This window comes from Microtus ochrogaster (genome assembly GCF_000317375.1).
Source record: "Microtus ochrogaster isolate Prairie Vole_2 chromosome 6 unlocalized genomic scaffold, MicOch1.0 chr6_random_2, whole genome shotgun sequence".
In the NCBI taxonomy this organism is placed as follows: Eukaryota; Metazoa; Chordata; class Mammalia; order Rodentia; family Cricetidae; genus Microtus; species Microtus ochrogaster.
In genome coordinates, this window is record NW_004949095.1 from 9,859,201 (window position 1) to 9,875,596 (window position 16,396).

General features: G+C 37.8%; 1 protein-coding gene across 2 annotated transcripts in view; it reads right to left on the reverse strand.

The window, feature by feature from the left end:
- Positions 1 to 16,396, reverse strand: part of Rabgap1l (RAB GTPase activating protein 1 like) — a 657,680-nt gene that overhangs the window by 522,405 nt on the left and 118,879 nt on the right. For both annotated transcript variants that reach the window (XM_005363940.3, XM_013352517.2), the window contains one exon: positions 1,113 to 1,254. In XM_005363940.3, the coding sequence (XP_005363997.1) occupies positions 1,113 to 1,254 (142 nt within the window). The remainder of the gene's footprint in view (positions 1 to 1,112; positions 1,255 to 16,396) is intronic.

Consider the following 16,396-nt stretch of genomic DNA (forward strand, 5'->3'; position numbering starts at 1 on the left):
ATGCAAATTATTGGTTGCCAGGGGGTAGGGTAAGGAGAAACAAGAAGTGACTTCTTAGATAATAGCTTTTACTTCTTGGATGATGGAAATTTTTGAAAGTAAAAAGATGTTATCTAAACAATGTTAACATATTATATGCTTTTAAATGATTAGTTTTCTTATGGACAAAATTGCCTTAGATCTAAAATGATGCTTATAAATTTAGTTACTTGTTTAATTTGACAGACTGGTTTACTAGAATCAAACAGACTGGGTTCAAATATCAGCACTGCCCCATGCAGCTGAGTGACATAAGCAAGTGGCTTCTGTTCTAATTAATATATAAGCCGGGCGGTGGTGGCGCACGCCTTTAATCCCAGTACTCAGGAGGCAGAGGCAGGCAGATCTCTGTGAGTTAGAGGCCAACCTAGTCTACAAGAGCTAGATCCAGAACAGGCTCCAAAGCTACAGAGAAACCCTGTCTCGGAAAATATATATATATTATTTTTAAAAAGGAAAAAATAAATGTACTATTAACAAATCCCATACTAGAGGCAATCGTAAAAGCTTAAAGCTAAGATCTGTCATTTTAGCCGTAGTTTGTTATCAAGAGAACTGTGCCCATAGTCAGATGACATAAGAGTCTTTTAAGCATCTCTCACCAGAATTCATATAGTAAATAGAACAAATACTGTGCTATTTCAGAAGTAAGTGGTAAAGAATATAGAAACAACAAAAACAGGTTGAAACTGAAAAGTGTCAAAGATAAGCAGAATATATTACAGAAATTCTAAAAATACTTCAGAGAATTTGTAAATTCTCATTAAATACTTCACAAATATTTGAAATCAAATAGGAAGCAAATTAGCAGAGCAATATTACCAAGTTTAAATAGTGGCTTAATAATGCTTAGGCACTGGGGACTGCGCAACCAAAAAAAAGAACCAAATGGACCAAATCTCCTTCTGCATGTCAAAGAATCTAAAATAAGTGTGTCAGGAACTAGGAACAACTATCAATCACCAAACTGCCCAGATTGAGGACGTGTATATGCACACACACACACACACACACACACACACACACACACACACACACGTACACTCCACTTTTGAACACACTTAAGTTCTTACCCTCTTCTGCTTCATCCTCCTGGGGTGACATTGGCCCCCCTCCACTAGTAGGAGTGACTGGCTCTTCTTTGTCAGACTCTCTGTGAAGACTCACCACTTCATATATTGCATCTCCAGCACTGCTATGGCCTTTTCCCTCAGACTGATAAAGATAAAATCATATATCTGAATATTAGAAATAAGTGAGCTAGACCTGGGAGATGTTAGGGGAGGGGAAGGGATATGTATGTGTGTATATATGTATACATATATACACACATACATATATATGGGATAAATAGTATAACAATAGTTCATTAAAAACAACTAAAATGAAGAACTACATATCACATTTATCTAAACCATGTAGAATTTGAAAGATTTTTAGTACATTGTCCTTGGCATAATTTAAGTGAATGATTTGCCTATGATTTTTTTTCCAGTGCTGAGATGTGTACATGTTGGTAAGCTTCTAGCATTATATACCAAACTCAACTTACTAACCATTTTGATACAATTCAATTATTCTTCAAGACATCAAAAGTTTTAGGACAGACAGCAAACGATGTCTGATTATTGGCTATCTCATGCTGAGAAAGAAATAACAGCTAGACTCACCAACTAATGACTGTAACTCTATGTAACCACTTTCTTTTCCGAGTCTAGGCTTGGGATCTAAACTCAAGTCTGCATGCTTGCTTAGAAGCATACTACCAATTGCACCATGGTGGTGAATATCTGTAATCCTAACACTTGGGAACTGGAGACAAGGGGATCAAGAGTTCAGGTTCAAAGCCAGGCTCAGTTACATGGAGCCTGTCTTTAAAAAAAAAAATCCAAAGAGGAATGTTTAAATTAGAATACATTTCAAACTGAATTAAAAATGGAAACATGGCAAATCATACTAGTGAGTAACATCTAAACCTAAACACAGTATACAGGGAGATTTACTACAGTTATGATTACTTAGAAAAGATCATCATGGTTACTGTGAATACATGATAGAGCAAAGTGATTCACCTCGTGCCACATATGAGGCAGAAAAACAGCAACACACGAAGGAATGAGGGACAAGAAAAATTATATCACCATCTGGGGCCAATCCTTCAATGTCTAAACCATAGACTAATATCCTTCATAAAAATATACAAAAATCTCAACTATGTATTAGCAAATCTTGGATGGGATTGCAGTTCAGTGGCAGAGTACCTATCTAGCATTCACAAGTCCCAGGGAACAATCTGTAACAACATACAACAATATATCTACATTAGCAAATCAAAATCAGCTATTTGCCAGTTTACTGAAGGAAAATTATCATCCACAATCTGACTCAGCTATGGATGTTGTGTGCAATAATACTGACAAGTTGGCCAAATGAGCCCATGGGTACAACAGTGGCTAGTCTGTTCATAGGGTAACCAACCACTTTCTAACACATTTGTCATCTGGTCCAAGGAGAGGATTCAAATCTGATCCCACAAACAAGGTCAAAAGTTCACAACTGACGGGGTTATAAGTCACAGTAGGAAAGCTATTGCAGCTCTTTTATTAAATGGACATGACATGATTTTCATATTGCTTTCTAAATAACTGTACCCACAAACTAGTACTATTGTCTGTCAGCTATGGTAAGAATAGCTCTTAATTAATATGCCTTAGTCAGCAGTGACCTCAGAGTCTCATTAAGTGTTCAAAGTACTAAAATTAAATGACTTTTGAATGCCCAGCTATAAATGAGATAACCCATCCAAGGCTCAGGAACAACATAGAAGAAGAGACAGAAAAATAATTAAGAACTAGGATTAGGGTGTGGAATGGTACACTAACTTTTGGGCATGACATGGCTATAGCCATGAACTAAGAACAGCTGTGATTACATGTACAAAATTGAACCAGAAAACACCCTGTGATAGAAGAGTCAGGGCCCAGACATCCCTAAAGATTTCTATGCATTTAAAGACTGATAGAGAATGAGAGATAATTTGTTCAAAAGCTTAGTCACCAGTGAGATGCCCATATACCTGCAAACAACCCCAGAGAAAAAAAGTGGGGCTAGTTGAGAAGAGGAAAAGAATTGATGTAAGTAGGAAGAGGACAAGAAAGGATAAAGGGGGAGGGGACATGATTGTGATCAAAATATGTTATGTACATGTATGAAAATATCACATTGAAACTCACTATTATGTATGCCAATAAATACACATACTATTAATGTTATATAATAATTATACAGTAGGGATATTAACTATTAATATGATAAATGTTTAAAATGTTATTTATCCACAGAAATATATAGCAAATTTAATTAAATTTATTATACATTTGCATAGAAGTCAAATTACTAATTTTATATTAATATATGTGAATAAAATAGGAATTATCTGGGAAATGCAAAGCTAGTTCAACATTAGGAGAAAAAAAGAAGTCAATGTACTCCATAATATTAACAAATTAAAAAATGAAAGACCCCAGGATCATATCAACTGATGCAAAATATGAAAATTCAGAATTCATCCATGTTTTTAAAATACCTTCAACAAACTAGAAATATAACACAGTTTTCTCATCCTAAAGAGAACCAGTAGAAGGCTTATACCTAACTTCAAAATTAGCAGGAAGGGACTGAGTGCTTTCCTATTGAGTTGGAGAACAAAACAAGAATGCTCATTATTCACCCACTACTAGACAAAATCTGGTTTTGAGTTGCTTGTTTATTTTTTTAAAAAAAAGTACTGGCGAGGACTTCATCAGATAGGATGTTAATACTGCAATTATCCTGATGTGGGATTCCCCTCTGTATACTGTGAATACCATTGGTTAATAAAGACAGCCTTGGTCTGCTGATAGAGAAGAAGTTAGGTAGGCAGGGAAAACTAAAGGGCATGATGGGAGAAAGGAGGCAAAACCAGAGAGAAGCCATGTAGCCTGCTGGACACAGACACCAGAACTTTACCTGGTAAGACACAGCCTCATTGTGATACAGTTTCTTAGAAATGGGTTAAATTAAGATGTAAGAGTTAGCAAATAAGAAGCTAGAGCTAATGGGCCAAGCAGTGATTTAAATAATATAGTTTCTGTGTGATTATTTAGGGGCTGAGCAGCCAGGAATCAACAAGTGGCCTCCTTACAACATTATCCTTCTTAGACATCAACAATTTTTTTCTACAAAGGGCAATACAAGAAATACTTTAGACTTTACAAGTCACAACTGTTCAACTCTGCTGCTGCAATGGAGAAGTGCACTCAGTTTTCTATACAAATCTACTGTTGTGAACCTAAATACTGTACTCAGCAAGTAAGTTTCAAATGAGATACTTTTACTAATATGATTTTGTTTTAAATAGTCATACATTATTAGACAACTAAAATTTAATCTGTATTTATGAAAAAACTGTATATCAGGGTTCCTGATTCATGAAAGAGTCTGCGAGACATTCTGCAGGACACAGCAGATAGTGACTGAACTGCCTTTGAAATTTCCTGCTTCATGGAAAAAGTCTGCTGGATACTATGGGCCTGTAGGCCGAAGATGGATGCCCCAACGGTACAGAGGAACTTTGGGTGACTGTCTAGGCAGCGAGATGTTTCTATCACTTCTAGAGTTTTGGAAGTTTCTTATTTCTTGTTTGCTTAGGTAATATTATATCCTTCTGGAGTTTTTGGTGGAGTTGAAGAATAGATAGATAGTTGTAGTTGGACGCCACTCTGTTGAAATAGGAGCGGTAGGCTGCTTCCCGCCACCCGGCTAGCTTTACCCAAAATAATTACATGGAAACTGTATTCTTTTAAACACTGCTTGGCCCATTATATCTAGCCTCTTCTCCGCTAACTCTCGCACCTGGACTAGCCCATTTCTAATAATGTGTGTAATACCCCAAGGTGTGCTTACCGGGAAGATTCTAGCCTACATCTATCCTGGGTCGGAGCTTCATCGCATCTGCTCTGAGAGGAGCTGCATGACGTTTGAGCTCACTTCCTCTTCCTCCCAGCATTCTGTTCTGTTTACTCCATCCACCTATGTTCTAACCTATCAGGGCAAGCAGTTTCTTTATTGATTAACCAATGAAATCAATAGATTGATATATGACACTCCCACATCATTCATGATCGTTGGGGTAGGATTCAGAAGCAAGATTTATTTTCAAAGGATCACGCAATGCTGGTGCAGAGCTAAACTGCAAACCTCTATCTACAAACCAGCCTTCTAACCTGTGAGTCACTATCCTACACAGAATCATGTAAATGATGTACAGGTCATAAAAAAATGTGGCTATAGTAAAAGGTTTTTAAATGTGCAACAACTTAATTCAAAAGCAAACATGCAGTAAAACCCAAGGTTTTCTGGCAGAAAAATTCCCACTATTACATCACATAACTACAATGAAGCCCTGGCTCTGAATACAACATGTCCATTCTGCATTGCACATGCCATCATGTCACACATATCAATTACTGCCTGAAAAACAATAGCTCACATTTCTGACTGTCAAATATTATGAATAGTACTTTACTACACATATGTCTGAAAACATACTTTACAAAAAATAAAGATCTTTCACTTTTTCCTACCATCATTCCTCAGCATGTTACTCTATCAAGCTAGTATACTTTGGATTATATTGCATTGCACCACTTGTTTTTAAAATTATTATTTGAGTTAATAATTGAGATTTATCTTTTTTTTAAATTCTATGAATTTTGCTTGGACTTAGAGAGCATTTCCAAAATTTCTGAAATGGCCTTAACTATACTTTGCCATTTTGTACTTTATGATGCAAAGCACCATTCTCAGAATTGATTATAAAATCAAAATACCAATCAATTTCGAAAGACTTTGAAGATGCTCTGCATTCTGTAGTATCAACTATTCACCTAACAGTTCATTCTTTATACAAAAAAAAGCACATGTTTCTTATTAACATGTAGATTGTTTATATTTCAAAGAATTGTTGTTATGTAATGAATTTATGAATGATTTATTATTGTAAATGTTTTATTTCTATACTTATTTTAAATATCTATACACCTATTTAGTACACAAATTTCTCATACAAAAAGGAATCCTGAGTGGGAAAAAGCTAAGAAATTCTGATATACAAGATCCCGTGTTTAACAAAAATTGTCTGTATAAATAGGGAATTTGTTTCCAAGGAGGTTTTATTTGCCTATTCATAAGACAAATAAGAATTATACTATAAATAGAAATGCTAAGTCAGCAAAACAAACAAAAATACATCCTATATCTTATCTTTCCATAGCTTGTTAATTTTCAGCTTTCAGCAGAAAGAATTCTTATCATTATTATTCAGTTTCTCTTAGTTATTGAGCATATTTATATAAATAGGTATAAATTGAAAAGCATCTTCAATGGTAATTTTCATTTTATTCATTTTAATCTATTTCTATTTCCTCTAATTCACATAGAAAGTAATGTGTTTTATTGTGACATTTTAACATATGCCACCACACTTTGTCCCTATTCATGCCCCTCTTATAATGCATTCCCCAACCTCATGCTCCCCTCTTGCTGCCTCCCCTTCCAAAAACAGTCCTCGCTTCTAACTTCATGCCATATGTGTTTCATTTCTGTTTATCCGTTTTAACACTAGCAGTTCTTAGTTTCCAACCTAACAAAAAGTCAGACACCCAAAAGAGAAGAGATTTTTGAGTAATTAGGTATCCTGGACCCCACCCCCAATTCCAATGGGATATATTTTCTTTTTTTTTTCAATTTAAGTCTTTTTTTTAAGGTTTATTTATTGTGTATACAATGTTTTGTCTGCGTTGTTTGCCTGCAGACCAGAAGAGGGCATCAGATCTGTAAGATGGTTGTGAGCCACCATGTGGTTGCTGGGAATTGAACTCAGGACCTCTGGAAGAACAGCTAGTGCTCTTAACCTCTGAGCCATCTGATATATTTTCTTTATAAGGTAATAGGTAGAGAAAATGTATTAGTTACTTTCCTAGTGACAACAAAAGAAATGTCTGATCAATACAACTTAAGCGTGAAGGGGGCACACAACAGGGACCTCATAGTTTAAGGGCACAATCCATCAAGTAGAAAAGGCATGGTAGCAGTAAAGTGAGGTAGCAGCTCACACTGCAGCCTGTCAGCAGACAAAGGATGATGAATGCTTGTGTTCAGCATGACTTCTCTCTTTAATTCAGGTATGAGACCCAAGCCCATAAAATGGCACCACCCACAAAGTCAGATTAACCAGGAGTACATTCAGGACTGTTTACTAAAGAATGCAACATTATATTGAACTCTGGTTTCCTTCACAGAATCAAGGATTATGCTCTCTGCGGTAACATATATCAAGCCATCTCTACATTCATATCTTCAGGGGATGTTCTTCACTCACTTTATTTTAAAACACTTTTCCATTTGTTCATCTAAAATGGTCAGAGGGTTAGGGATTGTTAGGGGCAAGTGTCAATGCTCAGATGCTTAGCTTACAGCTGTCAAGTTCTCTATAGCCACTGCTCAGCTGCAGCTGCCACCACCCTAAGGTACGCCAGTAAATCAGACCAGGCCTATAAGACAGAGCAGAGGAAGAGCAAGGATGAGATCTGGGGGTCACACCACTTATAACACTAGAGACAAACTGTAGACACCCAAGAAGAATCAAAGAAGATAGCAATAGCTACCATAGTTGGGTTGTTTGTTGCTATTCTGTTAAAAGTCTATGCTCTGAAGCACTGCCTGGCAGATCTACCAGGTTACGCTGAGATATATACTAGACTGGAACTGGAGTTACCATGCCTGCGGCCCTCGAATACAGGCTGTAATCATCATTACTGCTTCTCTGCCGTCCCTTAGAGGTGCTGGAAGCCAGAACATTGACATCATAATCTCCACAAATGCCATGGGAGCTATCAATTGGAGGCTATGTCAGTGGCCGATTCAGGTTGTCATGACCCCAGCGGAGTGTAGTAATAGGAGCGGCGGAGCTGCGTCCCCAGCACCCCAGCTGCTTGGCTAGCTTATGCCCCAAAATAATTACATGGACACTGTATTCTTTTAAACACTGCTTGGCCCATTAGCTCTAGCCCTTACTGGCTAATTCTGATATCCCGATCAACCCATTTCTAATAAACTGTAGCACCGGTCTTACCGGGAAGATTCTAGCCTACGTCCATCTGGGTCGGAGCTTCATCGCGTGTGTCTGCCTGGGAGCCGGGAGCAAGGCATCTCTGCTCCAGAGAGCAGAGCTGTCAAGTCTTAGCTCACTTCCTCTTCCTCCCAGCATTCTGTTCTGTTTACTCCTCCCACCAACCTAGTGATATAACCTCTATAATAGCTGCAGAGAAAACTTTGTTCTGATGTCACAGCTGGTATGGTCATTAAAAATATTTCACTAGGGTACTACTTATGACTACTCCAGACACACTCCACAATGCTGCAACCACTTTAGATGTCCCTATTCCCGTTTCTGAGAAACACCTCTCTCACCACTGACAGTCAGAACAGACAAGCCCAGTATGCCTGTGATGTAGGAGGTCCTTCTGTATTTGTGTTGCTTTCATTGGTTATTAAAGAAACTGCCTTGGCCTAGTTGATAGGACAGAACTCAGGCAGGGAAGACAGAACAGAATGCTGGGAAGAAGAGCAGAGACAGGCAAACGTCATGAATCTCTGGCCTGAGATGGACGTAGGTTAGAATCTTGCCGGTAAACCACAGTCACGTGGTGATACACAGATTTAATAGAAATGGGTTAATCAAGATGTGAGCGCCAATAAGAGGCTAGAGCTAATGGGCCAGGAAGCAATTTAATTAATACAATTTCTGTGTGGTTATTTCGGGAGTTAAGCTACCCAGGTGGCTAAAAAAGCAAGCCCACTCCTCCTCGTTACAGCCTGTGAAGACTGCCAAGCAATGCAGAAAGTCTGTGTTACCAGTCAGAAAACGACATGTATTTTGGACTGCTCTTTTCAACTACATATGCAGATTTCTTCACTTTTTTTCAGGCCAGGCTAGAAAATCTATGCTCTATTCTGTGCTATGTGCTATAGCATCGGCCCTAATAAAGCCTTCCTGGAATGATTTTACTGCCAACTGTCTGTTTGCTTGCTTGCTTGCTTGCTTGCTTGCTTGCTTGCTTGTACCAGGGTCTCAAATAGACCAGGCAGACCTATTGCATGCTATGTACTCAAGAATGATGTTGAACTCCTAATCCTCCCTCCTGCATCTACCACATGAGTGCTGGGATTATGGGCATATGGCATCATGCTTGGTTTAAGTTATGGCATGGTTCAAACCCATGGTTTCCAGCTTCCTCTAAAGAGCTAGACCTATTAAGAAATATCCAATCCAGAATTCATCATTTGTACCTCAAGTAGAGTGAGTTGATCTGATGACATTACTACCAAGAGCTACAGGCCTAGAAAATGCCTACTATCCAGAGACCTGCTAAAGCTACCAAAATCTGAGATGGTTGGGATGGCTAAAGAAAAGCTGCTGGAGAAGCTCTAGAACTTCAGCAGTTTCTAATCCAGCAATGGAGAGCTGCTAAAAGTTTCTGGTAGCCACTGACTCCAGCTACTGAGTGTTTGCTTGGAGGTCTTGCCAAGAGCAGCTAGGAAAACAGTTAGTGCCTGTCAGCTGCTGAGAACTTTTGGTCAGGGCTATAATACTACATTTCCTTTTCATGATATCTAAGTTAAATTGAGCCAAAGAATCCTCAGCCAATATGTCAGCAATCAGACAGAGATATAAAGAAAATACAGGTTATTTTAACATTAAATCTACACTTAGGACAGAGCCTATATCAATTAATGTCACCAAGGAGACACTTATTATTTGGTGAATGAATGAGAAAATAACCAAACAACACTATGTGGTAGATACTATCATGACTTTACAAATAAAGAAATAACAGTTTATAAACACAACCAAATGACAGAATACCTAGTTTCATACCTACTATCAAATTATTATCATTTCCACTTATTGTCATGTTATAGTCTAAAAAGTGATGATGAAATCAGCTAAACCCTGGAATCACCAACACATAAATTCCTTCATTAACGAAGATGACTATCAGGAAAAGTCCAGATCTTATGCTGACGATCCTTAACATTTAGAATGGGCTTTTCAAGATGAGACAAGAGGAAATGAAGCCAGTTTCTCCAGCCAATGATATTGCAAACTCAAAATCTCCAGAGCATGTGCTATACATAAAAAAAAACATCTTCTGTATAGGGGCACCCACCAATCACCAAAACATTTCTCCATAATTCCTCAGACACAGATAGGGCAAGCCAACTTGAACTTATAGGCCTTGTTCTCATTGATGGCTAAATGTGTGATAAAGCTTTTACTTTAACATTTTCAAATTTAATTTTTTATTTTCTTTAGAAGATCATAGATAAGAGCTGTATTGACAACATTTCCACATCTGCCTCTTCTCCCTCCAATTCATCAATATATATTCACACAAATTCATAAATACATATTCACACTACTGAGTGCATCCAGTGTTGCTTATATATACATGTGTTTAGGGCTGACCACTTGAGACTGGATAAAACAACAAGGATCTCATTCCTGGAGAAAAAATGTATCTGCCTTTCTCAGCAATCCCTGATTGCCTGATAAAAAAAAAAAAATTTTTTTTTGGACTTTCAAGGCAGGGTTTTTCCGTAGCTTTTTGGTTCCTGTCCTGGAGCTAGCTCTTGTAGACCAGGCTGGCCTCGAACTCACAGAGATCCGCCTGCCTCTGCCTCCCAAGTTCTGGGATTAAAGGCATGCGCCACGACTGCCCAGCCATAAAATTTTTTAATTTAAAAAAACCCAGTACCATAGTATGCCTTCTATTAATTCTGAAAAGGGAGTCTTTGCTTGGTCACAATAACAGAGCTCAGTGAGGTAGAATAAACCTGCAATTCCAGCTATTCAGGAAGCATTATAATGTAGAAGAATTGCAATGTTTGAGGCTAGCCTAGTATCTTAATAAGAGTCACCTATTCAAAATCTTAAAAAACTAAAACTTAAACTTTACAAAACCACCAATATACATATTATCTTCATTGTGAACACAGGCTCTAGTCTAAGTTTCTACAAGGCTCATAGAAAATGGCATATATTTCCTCAAAGGAGCTTCTCCTATCCCCTATGTCATTTTACTGCTGTGGGTCTCTACAGCCCTAGAGCACAGTACTGGATATTTTTTTCATCTTCATGTGTCATATGCATAGATATATATAATATCTATATATTTCCTTATTACTAACACGGAGATTCAGTAGAATTTGGAGTTTAGTTTAAACACTATACCATTATTGTAGATACTATACCACATATATCAAAAGTAATCTGTCCTTCAGTTACTCTATGACAGTCGCTGAATTATCTTCACTGGTGCTCACTAATCCCAATGTCATAAAGGTCTTTAGTAATACTATTAACCCATAGGCTAACTTTAAAGTAAGGAAACTTTGCTTTCCTTACTAAAGTTTCCTTAATTTATAGTTAGAGAGAAGGATTCCTGGCAGGCTTAGTTTTTAGGGTTTTTTTTTTTTTCGAGACAAGGTTTCTCTGTAGCTTTGGTGCCCACCCCGGAACTAGCTCTTGTAGACCAGGCTGGCCTCAAACTCACAGAGATCTGCCTGCCTCTGCCTCCCGAGTGCTGGGATTAAAGGCGTGCACCACCAACGCCCGGCTCAGGCTTAGTTTTTATTGTCTATTGTGGAGAAGCCCATCTGCTCCACTATATATATACTTTATATTTAAAGTATTTTAAATATTTATATTTATATATACTTTATATTTAAGCTCTAAGTGTTTATTTCATCTGTTTAAATCCAAAACATATGACATAAAACAACACATATAATGAGAGGTAATTCTTTTCACAGTCATTATAAAATTCAGAATATCACTTCGAGACAGATGTTCCAATAAATAAATGCAATTCATTTATTATTAGAGTTGAAACTCTCCATAATAAACATAATAAAAAGCAGTATGTTTTTCAGAACATTTGTTCTGAAATATGACATCAGATATGCTAACAGATATTATTTCAATTATTCAAACTTTACTGGTTTTATTTATGAAATGCCAATCTAGAGCTGAGAAGAGAGTCACTCATGCCTGTAATCTCAACATTTTGGAAACTGAGGCAGGCAGACTGCCATCAAGTTTGAGGTCACTCTGGGCTACAAAGTGAGTCCCAGGACAGTTGGGAGCTACAGAGTGAAATCCTCTCTCACAAAACAGGAAGAGACAGAGAGGTAGAGTGAAGAGAAATTTGCATTTGTTTTATAAATGTTATCCTGGTATCAATGTTATTTCATAAATGACTGTATTATATTGCTATTACTTTAAGGTTAATATCATAAGAGCATCTCTTTTATAACAGTTTTTCTGCTTTTTGTTTATTTTTGTTTGTTTTCTCTTTTGTACCTGCCTCGGACTGTCCCTTGTAATCACATATCTCCAGAATAAGAAAGAATTCGAAAGCCATCCGTTTTCAGGATTGCTGACTCAGCTACCTTTTAAGAATTAAACTATTTTATAGAAACCTCACCAAACTACCCAAATCACCTATTTTTTCTGGCAGACTATATCATCAAATGTGCCTAACTATGAAACAAAACCAATTAATTCACTTGCATTTTGCAAGTTTCTATCTCTATGTGCCTGTTCTTTCACGCCTAAAAACAAGTCTGTTTCCATCTATTTTACAGCATTTACAGTGCTTGTTTACCATGTCAAAAGTCTTGGAATGAATCTCCATCATCACTTAAAACCAGATATGATATCACACACCTGCAACCCCAGTAGTTGTAAGATAGATCAAAAAAATCTAAGAACATCTTCATCTACATAATGAGTTTGAGGCCAGCCTGAGCTTCCATATCTTGCCTTAAAAACAAAAACAAAAGAAATTGATTCTATACATTTGACACTACAAAAAGCATAAATCACTTTCATAGGCAGCAATTATCTTTAATAAAAGAACAGATTTCCAAATGTTGAGAATGTACTAGAAGCTGGGGAGAGAATTCAGTTGGTAAACCACCATGAAATCATTAGGACCTTGATCTGATCTCCAGCACCCAGCACCCACATTAAAATGGTGAGTAGGATACTGTACAAGTGTAATCCCAGTGCTGTGGAGATGGAGATAGGAGGCTCCCTGGAAAATCCTAGCTGGCCAACATACTGAATTGGCAAGCTCCAAATTCAGCTTGTCTCGAAAATGGAAGTAGAAGTACCTAAGGACAACACCTGAACTAGACACTAGCCTCAACATACACACACTTATTCCCTATATGCATGAACATGCACATAAAAGCATGCATGCTCTCAACAAAATATTGAACAAGCAATAAGATAGGCAAAATTCCAACATTAAACATCACTTACATTATATATATATCACTATATTCAAACAGACTTGCTGTCATACTGTCTTTTAGAAGTAACAAGCCTACTGGTTTCATTTGTTAAATTTTCAGTATATTGAAAGAATCTACTTGCTAGACAGGGAGCAGAGGGGACTGTATCTCTGTTGTAGGCCACATGGTAATGTTTTAGTAAACTCAACATAAAGAAAAAAGAACGGTAACAGAAGGAGAAGAAAAAAGCAAAGATAAAAATTGCATGCTTGTTTGGGGGTGTGGTTTGTGTGTCTGCTGTATGTCTGTGCATATATGTGTCTGTATATCTGTGTATTGAAAGCCTTAAAGTTCTTGTCAAATAGATCTTTCACTTCCTTGGTTAGTGTAACCCCACGATACTTTATGCTATTTGTGGCTATCGTGAAAGGTGAAGTTTCTCTGATTTCCCTCTCTGCTTCTTTGTCCTTTGTGTATAGAAGGGCTACTGATTTTTTTGAGTTGATCTTGTATCCTGCCACATCACTGAAGGTTTCATTAGTGGACTCTAGCCATAAACAAAGGACATTAAGCCTATAGTTCACAAGCCTAGAGAAGCCAAATAACAAGGTGAACCCAAAGAAAAACATACATAGATCCTCTTGGAAATTGGAAGCAAACAAGATTGCCGAACAAAAGTTGGAAGCACGAGGGTGGGGATGGGGGAAGGGGAGAGGGGGAGATAGAAGGGAAAAGGGAAAGACTGGAGAGAGCTTGGGGGAGTGGGAGGGTGGAGATGGAGGAAGGGCAGATATAGGAGCAAGGAAGAAGATATCTACATTAAGGGAGCCATTTTAGGGTTGGCAAGAAACTTGGCTCTAGAGGGGATCCCAGGTATCCATGGGGATGTCCCCAGCTAGGTCCTTGGGCAGCAGAGTAGAGGGTGCCTGAACTGGCCTTGCCCCACTATCACACTGATGATTATCTTGAATATCATCATAGTCTTTGTCCTGCGAAGGATGGAGATAGAGACAAAGTCACTCATTAGAGCAACGGACTGACCTCCCAAGGTCCAGTTGAAGAGCAGAAGGAGGGAGAAGATGAGCAAGGAAGTCTGGACTGCGAGGTGTTGGTCTACCCACTGAGACAGTGTGCCTGATCTAATGGGAGCTCATCAAATCCAGCTGGACCAGGACTGAATGAGCATGCAATCAAACCAGACTCTCTGAATGTGGCTGACAATGGGGGTGGACTGAGAAGCCATTGATAAAGGCACTGGAACTTGTTTCTACTACATGTACTAGCTTTTTGGGACCCTAGTCTATTTGGATGCAAAGCTTCCTAGGCCTGGATGGGGGGGCAGGGGGGGGGGCGCTTGGACTTCCCATAGGGCAGGGTTCCCTGCTCCCTCTTATGGAGGGAGGGAGAAGGAGGAGGATGAGTGGGGGAGCGGGGGGGGGTGAATGGGAGGAGGGGAGGAAGTGTAAATTTTTGAATGAAAAAAATAAATTTAAAAAATAAATAAATAAAAACAAAAATAATAATCACTACCATCAATTAAGCAGTTATCAAGTCATAATCCCTGTTCTAAGGACTTTAAAAGATTAGCCTCTGTTAATTCTGACATCTCTTTGAGGTGGTATAATTATAGTCCTCATTTCAGAGAGTTTACCTAAGGTTATACAAATAGAAAATGCACAGTAGTGTGTGTTGGAATACAAACTATAACAGATCTGACTTTCATCTATTATTTGAGAGAATATGAGGAAAAAACAGCTTGTGAAAGAACATCCCATGCAATTTGGTGTCTTCCCCAAGAATCTGAAGTAAACCTATCTGAGGACAGAACTATTTCTTAGACCATCAAATAAATCTAATGTTCTTAGAATAAAAGGAGCTCTGGACATGGAGTGCTAAATCTCTCTGAAACTCAAAATAAACCATTTTCCTTTGAATAAAGTATTCACATTCAGATTTTCAAAGGCAATCTTAAGTATATCAAATGTCCACCTAATTCGTTCCTTCTACCAATGCTGACAATCTATACTAAAATCTCCCAGCTACGACCCACAGCCACAAATTGCCCCAGTATGTGGAGTTACAAGAAGATAGTCTGGCCTTCTTTGGAGCAGTCTGGCTAGAGGTGAGGATAATAATCTCAGCTCTTACTATGAATAGTCATGTGGATATTATTAATTATTCAAGCTTTATATATATATATATAAATATATACATAAACAATACTGTTTTTACTATTTCTGTTCAAGACAGGTATTTCTGTTGATTAATCAATAATCTATTTTCAACAGATTTCCATAGGTTTCCTTTAATAGAGATCATACTACTAAAGTTAGAATCCACTTTCTTCAGATTTAAGATGCATTTCAATGAGTTTCACATTTAGAATCGCTGAATGTTACAAGGAACCTAATTTAACCTTTTCACTTCACATTAAACAGTCTTGTGCTATTACTAAGAAAACTCTGATAGAATTTACAATAGCCACATTAACATTGGCAATTTTTAATGATAAAATATTTTACAATATCTTAATTTGTGTGTGTGTGTGTGTGTGTGTGTGTGTGTGTGTGTGTGTGTGTGTGTATGTATTCAAACAGAGAGAGGGAAGAAGAAAGAAAAGGGAGAGGGGAGAGGGAAGGCAGGCAGGAAGAGACAGAGAAACAGAAATTTTATGTGAACACTAAAAGCTAACTTTTCCTAGTTCTCCAGGAGTCAGAATTTATATCATAATTATTGACTGTCATTATAAGAATGACAACCCATTTTCTATACGGTTCCTTTATACAACTCTGAATAATCCTTTGAAAAAAATTAATTCCTTGACAGTGCTAATAAGCTATCAAAAAGAATAAAAGAGCCGGGCGGTGGTGGCACACGCCTTTAATCCCAGCACTCGGGAGGCAGAGGCAGGCGGATCTCTGTGAGTTCGAGACCAGCCTGGTATACAGAGCTA